General features: G+C 49.8%; 1 protein-coding gene across 1 annotated transcript; it reads right to left on the reverse strand.

Annotated features, from left to right (window-relative positions):
- Nucleotides 1-469: 469 nt before the first annotated feature.
- Nucleotides 470-21,021, reverse strand: LOC143773505 (uncharacterized). The gene is made up of 3 exons (XM_077260928.1): nt 20,483-21,021; nt 17,900-19,961; nt 470-520 (listed from the first exon to the last, which is right to left on the reverse strand). Exons 2-3 carry the CDS (start codon nt 19,574-19,576, stop codon nt 470-472), a joined length of 1,728 nt encoding a protein of 575 aa, XP_077117043.1. The 5' UTR covers nt 19,577-19,961; nt 20,483-21,021.

The following is a 21,021-nucleotide window of genomic DNA, read 5'->3' on the forward strand; positions in this document are numbered from 1 at the left end:
AGTTAGGTTTATAGAGGGGGGATTTGGCTAGGGTTAAGGTAATAATTGAAGGCTATAAATACCTTATCACATATGATTTATTATTTCCTCCCTAAATGCAACTTTTAAAATAATGTTCATTAAAAAGTATACTGTTGTGCTGCTGCAGATGTCTGTAAGTCCTTTATCCAGCAGAGTTATTTTGCAAAACCAATAGAAATCCATCAGAGCTCCGTGTCCTGTCCCACACCTTCCTCTCTTCTCTCAGTTTTAGAGATAGCAGGAGGGAGGGAACTGTACACAGATTAACAGTGGAGAGACTGGAGAGTATTTTGGAAGTTAAAGAAAAATGGCTATAGAAAAGAAGACATTACACTACTGGAGATGTGCTGATACAAGGTAAGTGCGGGAAACAGAACATTGAATACACTCAAACCTCACATCCAGCCTATATTACTGAGAGAGACAATCCCACCAGAGAAAAATCAAATCAAAAGCATCTATCATGCTGCGAACTGGACAGCAGGGGGTCTGAAAACGACTGAAGGAAATAAGATTAAAGACTGAAACGTACACATGTAAAAATGTTATTTTTTACATCTAAAAGGATTCCATAACCTTTACATAGTTACATAAAAAGCAACAAATTGTAATATGAAAAATAAAAAATAAAAAAAGTTATTGACTATATTAGTGTGATATTTTACGTTATATTGGGTTTTATATGTTTTAATATCATGCAAGGCATAATTTACACCTCAGGGTAATACTACGCCAATTTGTGCTGTGATTAGGAAGCTGCTCAAAAAAATTATTTAAGAGTTGAAAATGTTATGGAGCGACATCACAAGTGCTACTTGTGATACCTTGGAGGACGCCGCACTTTCAGAAGTTGCAGTATAAATGCAGAAATCATGAAATGTTGTGAAATAGTTTCTGGTATCCATCAGCATCTTTGTTTGGGCACAGAATAACAACTCGTCACCATGGGCTTCACGGATTGTCATCCTGTAGACTGTTCTGTAGGGTTTTTAGACAATAGAAATATATTCAACTACTGGTAACAAGGAAATATATGGAAAATGGTGACGAACTAGTACAGAAAGTAATAAGAAAGTTGTAGAACTTCTCATTCCACAAAGACTAAATGTCACAGACCATAAACGGCTCATCAGAACCTCAGACACCGCGTTTTCTCATCGATGGGTTTTATTGCATATTAATCAAATTACCGATAAATCAATAACTGATCTGTAAGGGTTAATCACACAATCACAATATAACTGCTCACAGCATGGCGGACGGTGGTGACATTTCCCATCCTTGTACTGGAATCACAGATGTGATTATAGGTGAAGATCGGTCACACATGAGGCTCTGGGATGTCACCACGGTGTCCGTAACCAGTGACCCAGTCATCATGGTCCCAATCGTATCACAACCAGAACAGATTATATAATGGAGACTCTACAATGGAGGGGCAGGCACATATATAGGGCTCTTGCCACTACACTGTGTGCAGAATTATTAGGCAAGTTGTATTTTGATCACGATACTTTTTATACATGTTGTCCTACTCCAAGGTGTTCAGGCTTGAGAGCCAACTACCAATTAAGTAAATCAGGTGATGTGCATCTCTATAATGAGGAGGGGTGTTGTCTAATGACATCAAAACCCTATATAAGGTGTGCTGAATTATTAGGCAACTTCCATTCCTTTGCCAAAAGGGGTCAGAAGAAAGATTTGACGGGCTCTGAAAAGTCCAAAATTGTGAGATGTCTTGCAGAGGGATGCAGCCGTCTTGAAATTGCCAAACTTTTGCAGCGTGATCACCGAACAATTTTCATGGCGTAGCCAACAGGGTTGTAAGAAGTTTGTTGGGCAAAAAAGGTGCAAAATAACTGGTTATGAATTGAGGAAAATCAAGCGTGAAGCTGCCAAGATGCCATTTGCCACCAGTGTTGCCATATTTCAGTGCTGCAACGTTACTGGAGTAACAATAAGCACAAGGTGTGCGATACTCAGGGACATGGCCAAGGTAAGGAAGGCTGAAAAACGACCAACTTTGAACAAGAAACATACGATAAAAGTCAAGACTGGGCCAAGAAATATCTGAAGACTGACTTTTCAAAGGTTTTATGGACTGATGAAATGAGAGTGACTCTTGATGGGCCAGATGGATGGGCCAGAGGCCGGATCAGTAAAGGGCAGAGAGCTCCACTCCGACTCAGATGCCAGCAAGGTGGAGGTGGGGGACTGGTATGGGCTGGTATCATCAAAGATGAACTTGTGGGACCTTTTCAGGTTGGGGATGGAGTGAAGCTCAACTCCCAGACCTTCTGCCAGTTTCTGGAAGACAACTTCTTCAAGCAGTGGTACAGGAAGAAGTCAGTATCGTTCAAGAAAAACATGATTTTCACGCAGGACAAAGCTCCATCACATGCCTCCAACTACTCCACAGTGTGGCTGGCCAGTAAAGGTCTCAAAGAAGAAAAAATAATGACATGGCCCCCTTGTTCACCTGATCTGAACCCCATAGAGAACCTGTGGTCCCTCATAAAATGTGAGATCTACAGGGAGGGAAAACAGTCCACCTCTCGGCACAGTGTCTGGAGGCTGTGGTGGCTGCTGCACGCAATGTTCATCGTAACTGACAGAATCTATGGATGGAGGCTGCTGAGTGTCATCATAAACAAAGGGGGCTATATTGTCACTAATTTTTGAAGGTTTTGTTTTTGCATGTCAGAAATGTTTATTTCTAAATTTTGTGCAGTGATATTGGTTTACCTGGTGAAAATAAACAAGTGTGATGGGACTGTATTTGTTTTTTATTAAGTTGCCTAATAATTCTGCACAGTAATAGTGACCTGCACAAACAGATATCCTCCTAAGATAGCCAAATCTAAAAAACCCCACTCCAACTTCCAAAAATATTAAGCTTTGATATTTATGAGTCTTTTGGGTTGATTGAGAACATAGTTGTTGATCAATAATGAAAATCATCCTCTAAAATACAACTTGCCTAATAATTCTGCACACAGTGTATACTACTGTAGATTATAGATCCGGGCCCAAGGGATAAATATTTCCTGCACATCATTATACATTAGTAGAGGATCCGTCATTACTAACAACATTGAGGTGCAAGCTCCTCACATTCGTGCTCCCTGTACTTCATGATACATTTTTGCATCTACCCTTGAATCTTAGTCTTTTTTCTTCCTTGCATTTTTTCTTGATTAAGTACACAATACAAAAAATATTCCATTCGTGAAATTTTACACTTCCTGTGGCCTCACCATTTTTGTTGTGATTTTTGACCTTTTAGTCAAGAATGGTCAGATCTGCACAGGCTGTGATTCCCTGGATGTAAATCAGCTTTCGATAAACAAAAGGAAGGAGGAGCCAAGAATGTTAATAACGCAAGAAGGCGGAGTTTTGGTAAGTGCATTGTTCTGCCCATAGCACTTAACACCTCATTTGCATGAAAACGGGGACTTCTCAGGATTTATGCAAAAGATTGACAATATACACTCACCGGCCACTTTATTAGGTACACCATGCTAGTAATGGGTTGGACCCCCTTTTGCCTTCAGAACTGCCTCAATTCTTCGTGGCATAGATTCAACAAGGTGCTGGAAGCATTCCTTAGAGATTTTGGTCCATATTGACATGATGGCATCACACAGTTGCCGCAGATTTGTCGGCTGCACATCCCAAAGATGCTCCATACAAGGCAGGATGGATCCATGCTTTCATGTTGTTTACGCCAAATTCTGACCCTACCATCCGAATGTCGCAGCAGAAATCGAGACTCATCAGACCAAGCAACGTTTTTCTAATCTTCTACTGTCCAATTTCGATGAGCTTGTACAAATTGTAGCCTCAGTTTCCTGTTCTTAGCTGAAAGGAGTGGTACCCGGTGTGGTCTTCTGCTGCTGTAGCCCATCTGCCTCAAAGTTCGACGCACTGTGCGTTCAGAGATGCTCTTAGGCCTACCTTGGTTGTAACGGGTGGCGATTTGAGTCACTGTTGCCTTTCTATCAGCTCGAACCAGTCTGCCCATTCTCCTCTGACCTCTGGCATCAACAAGGCATTTCCGCCCACAGAACTGCCGCTCACTGGATTTTTTTTCTTTTTCGGACCATTCTCTGTAAACCCTAGAGATGGTTGTGCGTGAAAATCCCAGTAGATCAGCAGTTTCTGAAATACTCAGACCAGCCCTTCTGGCACCAACAACCATGCCACGTTCAAAGGCACTCAGATCACCTTTCTTCCCCATACTGATGCTCGGTTTGAACTGCAGGAGATTGTCTTGACCATGTCTACATGCCTAAATGCACTGAGTTGCCGCCATGTGATTGGCTGATTAGAAATTAAGTGTTAACAAGAAGTTGGACAGGTGTACCTAATAAAGTGGCCAGTGAGTGTAAATATATCATTAAATTCATTTTTCACAGGGCTACATGCACAAATAAATGGCTCGGGGGGGGGGGGGGGGGGGGTTCTATATTCCAGACAGATATCCTTTAGTTAAAGTCATTGTCTCAAGTTCACATAAAAATAAAATACAAACTCTTTACCCACTTGGCACGTTGTGGTCACATAAGCAGTAGGCTCTAATGAAAACAACATCCGACAACCCTGGAAAGCATGGACTGGCTGCGAGGTTCCTGACTCAAACAAACCTTCATGGACGTACATGAATCTGTCAAGTTCTCAGCAGGAGACCCTCGGCCAGTTCAGCGTGACTGCAGAGACCCGTATGTCATAAACAGTGCCTTCCCTCGTCCCACCACTCCATAATAAAAGATACTGACAAGCCTGGATGGGTTGAACAGGTCGGTCACAGGTTATTATTTGAAAAGTAGAGAAGGGCAATTACACTTCGCGACAGACTCATTGCTGAAGGCCCCACCGACGACCGCTGGGCCAGCAAGCCAATGAGAGGTTACGAACTTTTGCCCCCCTCTACCTATCGCTGTGACGTATATAAAAAGAACGTCAATTTTTTATTTTTTTTTAATAATTTAAAACATTTTAACAATAATAGCACAGTACGTTCACAAGTTTATCAGGGAGGGAGGGTGGGACAACAGCTTCCAAGGGTCAGCCGGGGAGAAAGAGGGAGGCACTGGTCCCGGCACTAGAATTTAACCCCTGAGGGTGTGGCCAGACTCCCCTCTTCTCCTCGGTTGGTCCGCTGGGCATCCCAATCATGACATCACCTGGGGGAGTAGTGGGTGGGGGGAATTGGGCACTGCACAGTTTTTCCCATCTAGCTATCCCTTAACCCCTTACTGACCTCGGACGTACTATACCGTCCGAGGTCAGCTCCCCTGCTTTGATGCAGGGCTCCGCGGTGAGCCCGCATCAAAGCCGGGACATGTCAGCTGTTATGAACAGCTGACATGTGCCCGCAATAGGCGCGGGCAGAATCGCGATCTGCCCGCGCCTATTAACTAGTTAAATGCCGCTGTCAAACGCAGACAGCGGCATTTAACTACCGCATCCGGCCGGGCGGCCGGATATGACATCATCGCCGACCCCCGTCACATGCTCGGGGGTCGGCGATGCTTCTGAATGGTAACCATAGAGGTCCTTGAGACCTCTATGGTTACTGATCGCTGGTGGCTGTGAGCGCCACCCTGTGGTCGGCGCTCACAGCACACCTGCAATTCTCCTACATAACAGCGATCTGATGATCGCTGTTATGTAGCAGAGCCGATCGGGTTGTGCCTGCTTCTAGCCTCCCATGGAGGCTATTGAAGCATGGCAAAAGTGAAAAAAAAAAAGTTTTTAAAAATGTGAAAAAAATAAAAAAACCATAAAAGTTTAAATCACCCCCCTTTCGCCCCAATCAAAATAAATCAATAAAAAAAAAATCAAACTTACACATATTTGGTATTGCCGCGTTCAGAATCGCCCGATCTATCAATAAAAAAAAAGCATTAACCTGATCGCTAAATGGCGTAATGAGAAAAAAATCGAAACGCCAGAAATACGTTTTTTTGGTCGCCGCGACATTGCATTAAAATGCAATAACGGGCGATCAAAAGAACGTATCTGCACCAAAATGCTATAATTAAAAACACCAGCTCGGCACACAAAAAATAAGCCCTCACCTGACCCCAGATCACGAAAAATGGAGACGCTACGAGTATCGGAAAATGGCGCAATTTTTTATTTATTTTTTTTTGCAAAGTTTGGAATTTTTTTTCACCACTTAGGTAAAACATAACCTAGACATGTGAGGTGTCTATGAACTCGTACTGACCTGGAGAATCATAATGGCAGGTCAGTTTTAGCATTTAGTGAACCTAGCAAAATAGGCAAGCAAAAAACAAGTGTGGGATTGCACTTTTTTTGCAATTTCACTGCACTTGGAATTTTTTTCCCGTTTTCTAGTACACGACATGGTAAAACCAATGATGTCGTTCAAAAGTACAACTCGTCCCGCAAAAAATAAGCCCTCACATGGCCAAATTGACGGAAAAATAAAAAAGTTATGGCTCTGTGAAGGAGGGGAGCGAAAAACGAAAACGGAAAAACAAAAAATCCCAAGGTCATGAAGGGGTTAAGGACTCTGCAGTCAGAGGCACGCACCTTATACAGTACCGTGCCTACCAAGCAGTCCAAACTTGGACCTTGATATACAGATGACTGAATTCAGCTGAAGGTGATAAAGCCAAACAAAAAAAAACCTTATCTTAGAACAGAGCAACACAAGAAAAATTGGTAAAGAAATGCGCAAAATTAGAAACAAACTGAAAAACCCCAACATAATGTTCTAATTTCTGTAATCACAGAAAGCCGTAAAATAAAGTTATTGTTATTTATACACACAGTGATCGGCATAGACATGCAAGCAATTGAATTTAATTTTTAACCAACTTCCACCCAAAATTATTATTATTTTATTATTATTTATTTATATAGCGCCATTAATTCCATGGTGCTGTACATGAGAAAGGGGTTACATACAGAGTTATAGATATCATTTACAGTAAACAAATTTACAATGACAGACTGGTGCAGAGGGCAGAGGACCCTGTCCTTGCGGACTTACATTCTACGGGATAACGGGGAGGTGACAGAAGGTCGGGGGAGCGGCAGTTCCGGCGGTTGGTGACGCGGCAGAATGGTTATTGCAGGCTGTAGGCTTTCCTGAAGAGATGGGTTTTCAGGTTCCGTCTGAATGATCCTTGGGTGGTGGGTAATCAGTAGTGTTGAGCGATACCTTCCGATATCGGAAAGTATCGGTATCGGAAAGTATCGGCCGATACCGTCAAAATATCGGATCCAATCCGATACCGATACCCGATCCCAATGCAAGTCAATGGGACGAAAATATCGGAATTAAAATAAACCCTTTATAAACTTGTAGGTTCATTCTACATGAAGGAAAACAACTAAGAATAATGTAGGATGTATTGGGGGACGTGGCGGAGATATTAAAGGCACAGAGGTTTAGCCCAATGTAATAGAATAGCAGGATTTTTTTTTTTTTTTATGACGTTCGGCGTTAGAAAGAATTTGACTATGTTAATTTTTTTTTTTTTTATGTCAGATATTGATGTTTCACTACTTCCACGCCCTTCAACTTCTTTTTTACTTCTCCCACGCTTTCTTCTTCATTATCCTCATCATCAGCTTCTTTGACATCAACTTCTTCACCTTATTCATCTTCTTCTTCATCTTCTACCTATTATTTTTTGGGTTACATTGTTCATATTCTTTTTATTTTACTATTATCTTCATCATATTCTACTTCTTCATCATATTCTTATTTGTGACAGGCATTCCCGTAGTTGTTATCTATAAAAGTTTGAAGATTACACCTTCCGTTCTGCCTGTCACAAAACAGTTACATTTGTCCGCGTTCAGTTTGGCCTGCAGCATCAGGCTTTATCCAGGGGCACCACGAGGAGGAACGGACTCACCCCCATACACTGCTTAGTCTTCTTCTGCTTATAATTTAGATAATATTTTTTGCTCTGATATTTTGTGTTATGCTTAATGTTCTTCTGCTATTTGTTCTGCAGCCTCTTGTTCTTCTGCTTCTCGGTCTTCCAGGTCGTCGTCGTCTCCAGGGTCGTCGTCTCCGGGGTCGTCGTCTCCGGGGTCGTCGTCATCGGGGTGGTCTTCAGGGTCGTCGTCTCCGGGGTCGTCGTCATCGGGGTGGTCTTCAGGGTCATCGTCTCCAGGGTCGTCGTCATCACGGTGGTTGTCGTCTCTGGTGTCGTTGTCATCTTAGGGGTGGTCTTCCGGGTCATCGTGTTTAGTCTCTTGAACTTGGAAATGTAGCAGAAGGTACAAGAAGGCTGAGAAAATGCCGAGAACCAGCTGATGGAACTGGAACTCGGATGGCTACCCGAAGGTCCAAGAGCCAATGGAACTACCGAGGACCAGCTGACGTTACTGGAACCCGGTTACTAAGCAGGAGGTACCCGTGCCTGAAAGCACTACCAAGGACCACCTGACGTTGGTGGAACTCGGATACCCAGAGGGAGGCACCTAAGCCAAAGGCTCTGCCCGGAACCAGCTGACGGTACTGGAACCAGGATGGGGAGCAGAAGGTACAAGAGCAAAAGACACTGCCGAGAACCAGCTTACGGTGCTGGAACCCGGATGGGTAGCCGAAGGTCCAAGAGCCAATGGAACTACCGAGGACCAGCTGACGTTACTGGAACCCGGTTACTAAGCAGGAGGTACCCGTGCCTGAAAGCACTACCAAGGACCACCTGACGTTGGTGGAACTCGGATACCCAGAGGGAGGCACCTAAGCCAAAGGCTCTGCCCGGAACCAGCTGACGGTACTGGAACCAGGATGGGGAGCAGAAGGTACAAGAGCAAGTGTCTGCGTGGCTTTTGCAGGACACGATGCCGGCTGCACAGCAGGGGAACAGCTGGCGGTGCTGAACCCCACTGACACATTGGCTGGTGTTTTTCTCTGTGCAGCTAGCAGTACCGGGCCCCAACTGGCGGTGTTAGAGCCCGGGGTCAGCAGGAGGAGGAGATGGAGCAGAGTGTAGGCCGAAGCCTGCACTGGCGGCAGCTTTTGGGTCTGTTGTGCCTGCGTGGCAGTTGCAGGACACGTTGCCGGCTGCACAGCAGGGGAACAGCTGGCGGTGCTGAACCCCACTGACACATTGGCGAGGTGTTTTTCTCTGTGCAGCTAGCAGTACCGGGCCCCAACTGGCGGTGTTGGAGCCCGGGCTCTGCAGGGGGAGCAGAGTGTAGGCCGAAGCCTAATTGAACCAATTTCAAAGGTAACCTTTAACCCCCCCTCAGGGGTTACAAAGTAGAAGAGCCACAGCTTATGCAGCAGTAGTGCTGCACAAGTCAAAGGTTGCTCTTTTAATTTCGCTCCTTGCACACGCTGAATGAAGCACGTCTAACATTTAGCCCTTTATACAGTCAAACTGTGTTGGAGGCGCGAGTTCCCTTTGTAATGAGACGCAGCACAGATGTCAAGAATCCCACCTTGGTGCTGGGTGCAGCCTCCTGAGCGTTGTTATTTGCTGTACAGGAGTCTGCGCTGTCGTGTTGTCCCCTGGCCTAGCGTTGTTAGCGCTGCCCATCTTCTGACATCATTTAATGTCGGCCGGTGCGGTTCGCGATGACCATGAATCCCAGCCCCGCAGTGTCTTAACATTGTTAAAACACTGCGGGGCTGGGATTCAGGGCCTGGCGCAGCACATATGTTCGCCTCTCACACTCGGGTCCTTACACCCGCTTCAGACTGTGCGGCCTCATCTGATCCCTTATCGCATGCCACGGCCATGAAGCCGCACAGTCCGAAGAAGGCGGAAGGAGAGGAGGGACAGGCGAACTGATGCACTGATCATGCCCATCAATCACACCCTCGCAGTCCCAATAAATAAGACACCGAGGGGCGTTGTGTGGGTCAGGGCGGCCGCAGAGGCGCAGCCAGCCAAACAATGATGCCAGAAGACGGGCAGCGCTACCAAGGGGGTTGCAGCGTGTCATTACAAAGGAAAGTCACACCACCGGGACGGTTAAATGGTCACACAGAGGACACATTTCAGACGTGTTTTCAGTTCCACATGTGCAAGGAGAATACGTTTATGAGCCACCTTGCACACATGCAGCATTACCGCTGTACAAGGTGGCTGGATAACGTAAAAACGCCTGGGGGAGGGGGGACAGGTTCCCTTCAATTTCAGTTCTGGTGTCTGCGTGGCTTTTGCAGGACACGATGCCGGCTGCACAGCAGGGGAACAGCTGGCGGTGCTGAACCCCACTGACACATTGGCGAGGTGTTTTTCTCTGTGCAGCTAGCAGTACCGGGCCCCAACTGGCGGTGTTAGAGCCCGGGGTCAGCAGGAGGAGGAGATGGAGCAGAGTGTAGGCCGAAGCCTGCACTGGCGGCAGCTTTTGGGTCTGTTGTGCCTGCGTGGCAGTTGCAGGACACGTTGCCGGCTGCACAGCAGGGGAACAGCTGGCGGTGCTGAACCCCACTGACACATTGGCGAGGTGTTTTTCTCTGTGCAGCTAGCAGTACCGGGCCCCAACTGGCGGTGTTGGAGCCCGGGCTCTGCAAAGGGAGCAGAGTGTAGGCCGAAGCCTAATTGAACCAATTTCAAAGGTAACCTTTAACCCCCCCTCAGGGGTTACAAAGTAGAAGAGCCACAGCTTATGCAGCAGTAGTGCTGCACAAGTCAAAGGTTGCTCTTTTAATTTCGCTCCTTGCACACGCTGAATGAAGCACGTCTAACATTTAGCCCTTTATACAGTCAAACTGTGTTGGAGGCGCGAGTTCCCTTTGTAATGAGACGCAGCACAGATGTCAAGAATCCCACCTTGGTGCTGGGTGCAGCCTCCTGAGCGTTGTTATTTGCTGTACAGGAGTCTGCGCTGTCGTGTTGTCCCCTGGCCTAGCGCTGTTAGCGCTGCCCATCTTCTGACATCATTTAATGTCGGCTGGTGCGGTTCGCGATGACCATGAATCCCAGCCCCGCAGTGTCTTAACATTGTTAAAACACTGCGGGGCTGGGATTCAGGGCCTGGCGCAGCACATATGTTCGCCTCTCACACTCGGGTCCTTACACCCGCTTCAGACTGTGCGGCCTCATCTGATCCCTTATCGCATGCCACGGCCATGAAGCCGCACAGTCCGAAGAAGGCGGAAGGAGAGGAGGGACAGGCGAACTGATGCACTGATCATGCCCATCAATCACACCCTCGCAGTCCCAATAAATAAGACACCGAGGGGCGTTGTGTGGGTCAGGGCGGCCGCAGAGGCGCAGCCAGCCAAACAATGATGCCAGAAGACGGGCAGCGCTACCAAGGGGGTTGCAGCGTGTCATTACAAAGGAAAGTCACACCACCGGGACGGTTAAATGGTCACATAGAGGACACATTTCAGACGTGTTTTCAGTTCCACATGTGCGAGGAGAATACGTTTATGAGCCACCTTGCACACATGCAGCATTACCGCTGTACAAGGTGGCTGGATAACGTAAAAACGCCTGGGGGAGGGGGGACAGGTTCCCTTCAATTTCAGTTCTGGTGTCTGCGTGGCTTTTGCAGGACACGATGCCGGCTGCACAGCAGGGGAACAGCTGGCGGTGCTGAACCCCACTGACACATTGGCGAGGTGTTTTTCTCTGTGCAGCTAGCAGTACCGGGCCCCAACTGGCGGTGTTGGAGCCCAGGGTCAGCAGGAGGAGCAGGGGGAGCGGAGTGTAGGCCGAAGCCTGCACTGGAGCAAGTTGAAAGGAAACCTTTAACCCCCCCCCCCCAGGCGTTTGTAGCTGGAAGAGCCATCGTGTACAGCACTAATGCTGGAAAAGGTCAACTTAGCTCTTTTAATTATGGTCCTTGCAGATGCTGAACCTAACACTTATGAAATGTGTCCCCTCACAGCGTTCAACCGTCCGGTAGGTGGAACTTTCCTTTGTCATGTGACGCAGCACAGCCGTCATTTTTACCCCCTTGGCGCCGTGCGCCACCTCCTCAGCGTTGTTTGAATCTGTCCCGGAGCCTGCGCTGTTAGGTTACCCCTTGGCCATGCACACATTTTGCGCTGCCCGTCTTCTGACATCATTTGCTGTCAGGCTGACTGCGCCTGTGCGGGTGCGCTGTCCGAGATTCAGCCTCGCGGTGTCGTCTAATGTAATCCCACCGCGGGCCTGGGATCCGTGTCCATGCGCAGTGCATATCCTCGCCTCTCACTCCCCTCCCTACGGCTTCTTAAGACTGTGCGGTGTCACGGCCGTGGCATGCTATTAGGGATCAGCTGACACCGAACAGTCTTTAGAAGCCGTAGGGAGGGGAGTGAGAGGCGAGGATATGCAGTGCGCATGGCCACGGATCCCAGGCCCGCGGTGGGATTACATTAGACGACACCGCGAGGCTGAATCTCGGACAGCGCACCAGCACAGGCGCAGCCAGCCTGACAGCAAATGATGTCAGAAGACGGGCAGCGCAAAATGTGTGCATGGCCAAGGGGTAACCTAACAGCGCAGGCTCCGGGACAGATTCAAACAACGCTGAGGAGGTGGCGCACGGCGCCAAGGGGGTAAAAATGACGGCTGTGCTGCGTCACATGACAAAGGAAAGTTCCACCTACCGGACGGTTGAACGCTGTGAGGGGACACATTTCATAAGTGTTAGGTTCAGCATCTGCAAGGAGCACCACGAAAAGAGGCACTTTTTCCCTTTGCATCATCATTATTACTGCTGCACAAGGTGGCTCCTTCAGTAACAAACGCCTGGGGGGGGGACAGGTTCCCTTAAATTTAACTTGTTGTGCCTGCGTGGCGGTCGCAGTACACGTTGCCGTATACACAGCAGGGGAACAGCTGGCGGTGCTGAACCCCACTAACACATTGGCGAGGTGTTTGGCTCTGTGCGTACAGCACTTCTGGACGGCAACTGGCGGTGTTGGAGCCCAGGGACAGGTGGAGGAGGAGGAGGTTGGAGGAGGTAGGAGGGATTGCCACACACAGCAGGGGAACAGCTGACGTTACTGAACCCCAATAACAGAGGAGCGACTGTTGACTGTGCGTACAGCACTTCTGGACGGCAACTGGCGGTGTTGGAGCCCAGGGACAGGTGGAGGAGGAGGAGGTTGGAGGAGGTAGGAGGGATTGCCACACACACAGCAGGGGAACAGCTGACGTTACTGAACCCCAATAACAGAGGAGCGACTGTTGACTGTGCGTACAGCACTTCTGGATGGCAACTGGCGGTGTTGGAGCCCAGGGACAGGTGGAGGAGGAGGAGGTTGGAGGAGGTAGGAGGGATTGCCACACACACAGCAGGGGAACAGCTGACGTTACTGAACCCCAATAACAGAGGAGGGACTGTTGACTGTGCGTACAGCACTTCTGGACGGCAACTGGCGGTGTTGGAGCCCAGGGACAGGTGGAGGAGGAGGAGGTTGGAGGAGGTAGGAGGGATTGCCACACACACAGCAGGGGAACAGCTGACGTTACTGAACCCCAATAACAGAGGAGGGACTGTTGACTGTGCGTACAGCACTTCTGGACGGCAACTGGCGGTGTTGGAGCCCAGGGACAGGTGGAGGAGGAGGAGGTTGGAGGAGGTAGGAGGGATTGCCACACACACAGCAGGGGAACAGCTGACGTTACTGAACCCCAATAACAGAGGAGCGACTGTTGACTGTGCGTACAGCACTTCTGGACGGCAACTGGCGGTGTTGGAGCCCAGGGACAGGTGGAGGAGGAGGAGGTTGGAGGAGGTAGGAGGGATTGCCACACACACAGCAGGGGAACAGCTGACGTTACTGAACCCCAATAACAGAGGAGCGACTGTTGACTGTGCGTACAGCACTTCTGGACGGCAACTGGCGGTGTTGGAGCCCAGGGACAGGTGGAGGAGGAGGAGGTTGGAGGAGGTAGGAGGGATTGCCACACACACAGCAGGGGAACAGCTGACGTTACTGAACCCCAATAACAGAGGAGGGACTGTTGACTGTGCGTACAGCACTTCTGGACGGCAACTGGCGGTGTTGGAGCCCAGGGACAGGTGGAGGAGGAGGAGGTTGGAGGAGGTAGGAGGGATTGCCACACACACAGCAGGGGAACAGCTGACGTTACTGAACCCCAATAACAGAGGAGGGACTGTTGACTGTGCGTACAGCACTTCTGGACGGCAACTGGCGGTGTTGGAGCCCAGGGACAGGTGGAGGAGGAGGAGGTTGGAGGAGGTAGGAGGGATTGCCACACACACAGCAGGGGAACAGCTGACGTTACTGAACCCCAATAACAGAGGAGGGACTGTTGACTGTGCGTACAGCACTTCTGGACGGCAACTGGCGGTGTTGGAGCCCAGGGACAGGTGGAGGAGGAGGAGGTTGGAGGAGGTAGGAGGGATTGCCACACACACAGCAGGGGAACAGCTGACGTTACTGAACCCCAATAACAGAGGAGCGACTGTTGACTGTGCGTACAGCACTTCTGGACGGCAACTGGCGGTGTTGGAGCCCAGGGACAGGTGGAGGAGGAGGAGGTTGGAGGAGGTAGGAGGGATTGCCACACACACAGCAGGGGAACAGCTGACGTTACTGAACCCCAATAACAGAGGAGCGACTGTTGACTGTGCGTACAGCACTTCTGGACGGCAACTGGCGGTGTTGGAGCCCAGGGACAGGTGGAGGAGGAGGAGGTTGGAGGAGGTAGGAGGGATTGCCACACACACAGCAGGGGAACAGCTGACGTTACTGAACCCCAATAACAGAGGAGGGACTGTTGACTGTGCGTACAGCACTTCTGGACGGCAACTGGCGGTGTTGGAGCCCAGGGACAGGTGGAGGAGGAGGAGGTTGGAGGAGGTAGGAGGGATTGCCACACACACAGCAGGGGAACAGCTGACGTTACTGAACCCCAATAACAGAGGAGCGACTGTTGACTGTGCGTACAGCACTTCTGGACGGCAACTGGCGGTGTTGGAGCCCAGGGGCAGGTGGAAAAGCAGAGGAACACAATGTAGGCCGAAGCCTGAGAAAGTCGAAAGGGAACCTTTAACCCCCCCCCAAGGCGTTTGTAGCTGAAAGAGCCAGCTTGTGCAGCACAAAAGATGCAAAAGGAAAAGGTGGCTCTTTTCATCATGCTCCTTGCAAACACAGAACTAAACACTTATAAAATGTGTCCCCTGAAGCCGTGAAACCGTCCCGGAGGTGGGACTTTCCTTCGTAATATGACGCAGCACAGCCGTCATTCCTACCCCCCCGCCGCCGTGCCCCGGCTCCTCAGCGTTGTTTGATTCCGTCCCGGAGCCTGCGCTGTTATGTTATCCCGTGGACAGGCACACTTAGCGCTGCCCGTCTTCTGACATCATTTGGTGTCAGGCTGGCTGCGCCTGTGCGGCCGCGCTGGCCGAGAGCCCGCCTCGCAGTGTCTTCTGATTTAATCCCACTGGGGGCCTGGGATCCATGGACATGCGCAGTGCATATCTGAACCTCTCACTCCCCTCCCTATGGCTTCTTAAGACTGTGCGGTGTCACGGCCGTGGCATGCTATTAGGGACCAGCTGACACCGAACAGTCTGAAGAAGCCATAGGGAGATGAGTGAGAGGTGGAGGTTCAGATATGCACTGCGCATGTCCATGGATCCCAGGCCCCCAGTGGGATTAAATCAGAAGACACTGCGAGGCGGGCTTTCGGCCAGCGCGGCCGCACAGGCGCAGCCAGCCTGACACCAAATGATGCCAGAAGACGGGCAGCGCTAAGTGTGCCTGGCCACGGGATAACATAACAGCGCAGGCTCCGGGACGGAATCAAACAACGCTGATGAGCCGGTGCGCGGCGCCGGGGGGGTAGGAATGACGGCTGTGCTGCGTCATATTACGAAGGAAAGTCCCACCTCCGGGACGGTTTTACGGTATCAGTGGACACATTTTATAAGTGTTAAGTTTTGCGTGTGCAAGGAGCAAAACCAAAATAGCTACCTTTTTCCTTGTGCAGCATTACTGCTGTACAAGGTGGCTCTTTCAGTAACAAACGCCTTGGGGGGGGGGGGGGACAGATTCCCTTACATTTCAGTTGTTGTGTCAGCGTGGCGGTCGCATGACACATTGCCGGCTACACAGCTGGGGATCAGCTGACGTTACTGAAACCCAATAACACTGGGTCGTATGTTTTGACTGTGCAGACGGCACTTCTGAGCCTCAACTGGCGGTGTTGGAGCCCAGGAATTTAAGTTCAGGTGGTAGAAAGATGAACACAACAGGAGACCTGGATAACGTATACAGTGACCTAATTAGTTAATCAGGAGGAGGAGTGGCAAATTCATGCGAGATCCAGGCCTTGTTCATTTTCAGGAAAGTAAGCCGGTCAACGTTATCGGAGGATAGTCGCATGCGACGGTCAGTTAGTACACCACCTGCAGCACTAAAGACACGTTCCGATAATACACTGGCCGCAGGGCAAGACAGCACCTCCAATGCATACTGGCTTAGCTCTGGCCATGTATCCAGCTTTGAGACCCAAAACTTGAAAGGGGAAGAGCCGTCTGGGAGTACAGCAAGAGGGCAAGACATGTAGTCTGTCACCATCTGACGGAACCGTTGCCTCCTGCTGACTGGAGCCGTCTGTGATGGTGTAGACTTTTGTGGCGGGCACAGAAAACTGTGCCACAGTTCGGCCATACTGGTCTTGCCTTGGGCAGAGGCACTGCTTCTGCTCCCTCTTTGTGCAGAGCCTCCACCACTGCCTGGACGCACTGAGCTGCTTTGGAATGCACTAACAGCACTTCTCTCAGTTGGAATGGAGAAGATGATGGAATTGACCAGTGTGTCTTGGTACTCCCGCATTTTTCGCTCCCGGTTCAACGGTGTGATGAGGCTTTCTACGTTGTCCCGGTAGCGAGGATCGAGGAGGGTGAACACCCAATAATCAGACATGTTGAGAATGTGGGCGATGCGGCGGTCGTTTCTCAGGCACTGCAGCATGTAATCCACCATGTGCTGCAGACTGCCAACTGCCCAAGAAACGCTGTCCCCTGCTGGAGGCGTGATCTCTGCCCGCTCGTCATCACCCCACCCTCGCTGTACACACTGAGTACTGGACAATTGTGTAACTCCCTCCTCTGGACGGATGTCTTCCTCCTCCATTGACTCCTCCTCATCCTCCTCACAAACTGTCCCCTGCCTACGCGTTTGTGAGGAACCACGTGGCGCTGACTGTCCAGAAGATGATGGAAATGGTGAATCCTCATCCTCCACCTCTTCCACAACATCATCCCTTAGCGCTTGCAGTGATTTTTCAAGCAGGCAGATAAGGGGGACAGTCATGCTGACTAGTGCATCATCTGCACTCGCCATCCGCGTGGAATAATCAAAGGGACGCAAAACCTGGCAGACGTCATTCATAGTGGCCCACTCTGTGGTTGTGAAGTCTGTACGGCGCTGACTGCGACTTTTTTGCGCCTGAAGCAGCTGGTACTCCATTACAGCTTGCTGCTGCTCACACAACCGCTCCAACATATGTAACGTGGAATTCCACCTGGTAGGTAGGTCACATATGATGCGATGTTCCGGCAGGCGGTGTCGGTGCTGCAGAGCCGCAATGCGCGCTTTTGCCGTGCTGGAACGCCGCAAGTGAGCACACTCTAGGCGGACCTTGTGCAGCAGTGCATCAAGATCCGGATAGTCCCTCAAAAAGCTCTGCACGACCAAATTGAGCACATGTGCCAGACATGGGATGTGAGTGAGGTTGCCGAGGCCCAGAGCTGCCACCAGATTTCGGCCATTATCACACACTACCATGCCTGGCTGGAGATTCGCTGGCACAAACCACACATCGCTCTCCTGCTTGATGGCATTCCAGAGCTCCTGCGCTGTGTGGCTACGATTCCCCAAAAAAATTAATTTCAAGACGGCCTGTTGACGTTTGGCCACGGCTGTGCTCATGTCGGTCGTAACAGGTACACGTTCATCACGGGTCCATGTGGAGGTGGACTGTGACGGCTCCTGCAGCGATGATTCTGAGGAACTGGTGTAAGAGGAGGAGTCAATGCGTACAGAATGGATTCCTGCAATCCTTGGAGTGGGCAGGACACGTCCTGCGCCACTCGCACGGTCTGTACCTGGCTCAACAACATTAACCCAATGGGCAGTGAGGGAAAGGTATCGCCCCTGTCCATGTTGACTGGTCCACGCATCGGTGGTGAGGTGGACCTTGCTACTGACGGCGTTCAGTAGCGCGTGTTTTATGTGTCCCTCCACATGCTTGTGCAGGGCAGGGACGGCTTGCCTGCTGAAGTAAAAGCGGCTGGGCACATTGTACTGTGGGACTGCCAATGACATCAAGTCACGGAAGCTGTCAGTCTCCACCAGCCTGAATGACAGCATTTCCAGTGACAGAAGTTTGGCAATGCCTGCAGTCAGAGCCTGTGCTCGTGGGTGGTTTGACGAGAAAGGCCGCCTTTTCTCCCATGCCTGTACTACCGATGGCTGTAGACTGGGCTGGGAGTGTGTGGATGACTGGGAAAGTGGCGCTGCGGGTGGAATTACAGCGGGTCTCTGGACAACAGGGCCAGAGGTTCTTCCACGGCGATCCTGGGAGGAAGCCGAACCAGCTGCGTGTGAGCTAGAGGAAGAGGCAACACGAGCTGAAGAGGTGGTAGCTGCCGCTGTTGGTTGGCCTACCTCTTCAGTGTGTTTTTCTAACTCCGCCGGGTGCCTGTTGCGCACATGTTTCCACATGTTGGAGGTATTGAGGTTGCTGACATTTCGACCTCTTTTGACTTTTTGATGACACACGTTGCATCTGACATAGCAAATGTCATCTGCAACTGTGTCAAAAAAGGACCAGGCACTGCAAGTCTTGGGAGCGCCCTTTTTGGCTTTTGGAAGAGACATGCTCCTAACGGGTGCCAAAGCGGAGGCTGCAGGATCCGCAGTCTTCCCCCTCCCTCTCCCTCTTTGGGCCGTACGGGGAATCTCTTCCTCAGAGCTGCTCCCACCACCTTCCTGTCCCTCACGCCAAGATGGGTCGAGGACCTCATCATCTACACTACCCTCTGCCCCCAACTGCTCCTCCTGGGTAGTCTCAGCAGCAGAGCACGCACCAGTAAGTGGCACCTGAGTGTCATCATCAGCTGATGCGGCCTGCGATGTGGTGACCGGAGCCACTGGCCCACCCGCCTCTTCAGAGGAAGACAGAAAAAGCTGTTGGGCATCACTGCACCCTGCCTCTTCTTCCATTTCTCCAATGCTGCTTGGCTGGCCCCCTGTTTCCAAGCCAAGAGATTCAGAGAACAGAAGTAGAGACGGCTCCTGTCCTGGGCTCTCTGTCTGCCTGGGCAATTTGGCAGGTGGTGAAGAGACAGATGGCTGCTCTCCAGTGCTCTGTGTCTGAGAGGATGTGGCACTAATGGAAGTTGATGCATTAGCTGCCATCCATCCGACAACAGCTTCAATTTGTTCTTCACGCAGCAGCGGTGTACGGCGCTCTGACACAAAGCTACACATGAATGACTGTTGCCTGGTGAAAGTGGGTGCTGATGAGTCACCGGTGCCCGCAGCAGGCACAGAATCCCCACTTCCCCTCCCTGCTCCGCGACGGCTCCCACGCCCACGTGCCTTACTCACTGCCTTCTTCATCTTGGTTGACTGATAAAGATAAGCAGAAAAGTACTAACGGATTTGTGTGCTTATTCCTGAGCAACTCCTCCTAACAGGTATAAGAAACACTAATTTTCTAAAGTGTGGACTAGACTTTAATATGAGCTAATGTGGCCTACACAAATGTAAAGTGGTGTAACTGGTGTGTTTGGTGAACTTTATTATTTATTTATTTTTTGGGGGCTGAACTGACAACAGATAGAGCTGCAGTCACACGGAGACCGTGCAGACAGACGTAAACGGCGCTACAAGGCCCAAAAACCCTCCTCTACGTTATCCTATGTAGTGTTTTTCCACAAATTAGCTGGAGACGGGTGGAAAGACACTAATAGGATTTTTTTGAATAAATTAGCAGCAGACTACACTACTTGAAAAAAAATGAAAATTGATTTGGCAGTATGACGCAGTGAACAACCCTGAGCTGGAGACAACCAGGCTACGGCTGCTCACAGACTACAGGGCGAGCTGCAGTCACACGGAGACCGTGCAGACAGCCGTAAACGGCGCTGCAAGGCCAAAAAACCCTCCTCTACGTTATCCTATGTAGTGTTTTTCCACAAATTAGCTGGAGACGGGTGGAAAGACACTAATAGGATTTTTTTGAATAAATTAGCAGCAGACTACACTACTTGAAAAAAAATGAAAATTGATTTGGCGGTATGACGCAGTGAACAACCCTGAGCTGGAGACAACCAGGCTACGGCTGCTCACAGACTACAGGGCGAGCTGCAGTCACACGGAGACCGTGCAGACAGCCGTAAACGGCGCTGCAAGGCCAAAAAACCCTCCTCTACGTTATCCTATGTAGTGTTTTTCCACAAATTAGCTGGAGACGGGTGGAAAGACACTAATAGGATTTTTTTGAATAAATTAGCAGCAGACTACACTACTTGAAAAAAAATGAAAATTGATTTGGCGGTATGACGCAGTGAACAACCCTGAGCTGGAGACAACCAGGCTATAGCTGCTCACAGACTACAGGGCGAGCTGCAGTCACACGGAGACCGTGCAGACAGCCGTAAACGGCGCTGCAAGGCCCAAAAACCCTCCTCTACTTTATCCTATGTAGTGTTTTTCCACAAATTAGCTGGAGACGGGTGGAAAGACACTAATAGGATTTTTTTGAATAAATTAGCAGCAGACTACACTACTTGAAAAAAAAAAAAAAAGAACAGTATGAGGCAATGAACCACCCTCCCTGAACTGAATACAACCAGCTATGGATGGCCTATGTGGCTGCACTCAGACTAGAGAGTGGGCTGCACTCACACACACACACACACAGACCTTGCAGATCGCTGTGAAAACAGCGCTACAAGGCAAAAGCAAGGTGAATAGTAGGTGAACACAGCGGTTGCTAAATTAGACTTTGGAAAGCACAAAGAAGCAAATCGCTATCTCTAAACTGTCCCTCAGTCAGCAAA

This window comes from Ranitomeya variabilis, chromosome 5, assembly GCF_051348905.1.
Source record: "Ranitomeya variabilis isolate aRanVar5 chromosome 5, aRanVar5.hap1, whole genome shotgun sequence".
NCBI classification, from domain to species: domain Eukaryota; kingdom Metazoa; phylum Chordata; class Amphibia; order Anura; family Dendrobatidae; genus Ranitomeya; species Ranitomeya variabilis.

Bases quoted from the DNA above. Each gene is read 5' to 3' on its own strand.
- LOC143773505 (XM_077260928.1), bottom strand. From the start codon at position 19,576: ATGAAGAAGGCAGTGAGTAAGGCACGTGGGCGTGGGAGCCGTCGCGGA. The intron at 521-17,899 runs GTACCTGTTACG...TATTTCCTTCAG, and splicing joins CATGGACCCGTGATGAACGT to TCGTTTTCAGACCCCCTGCT.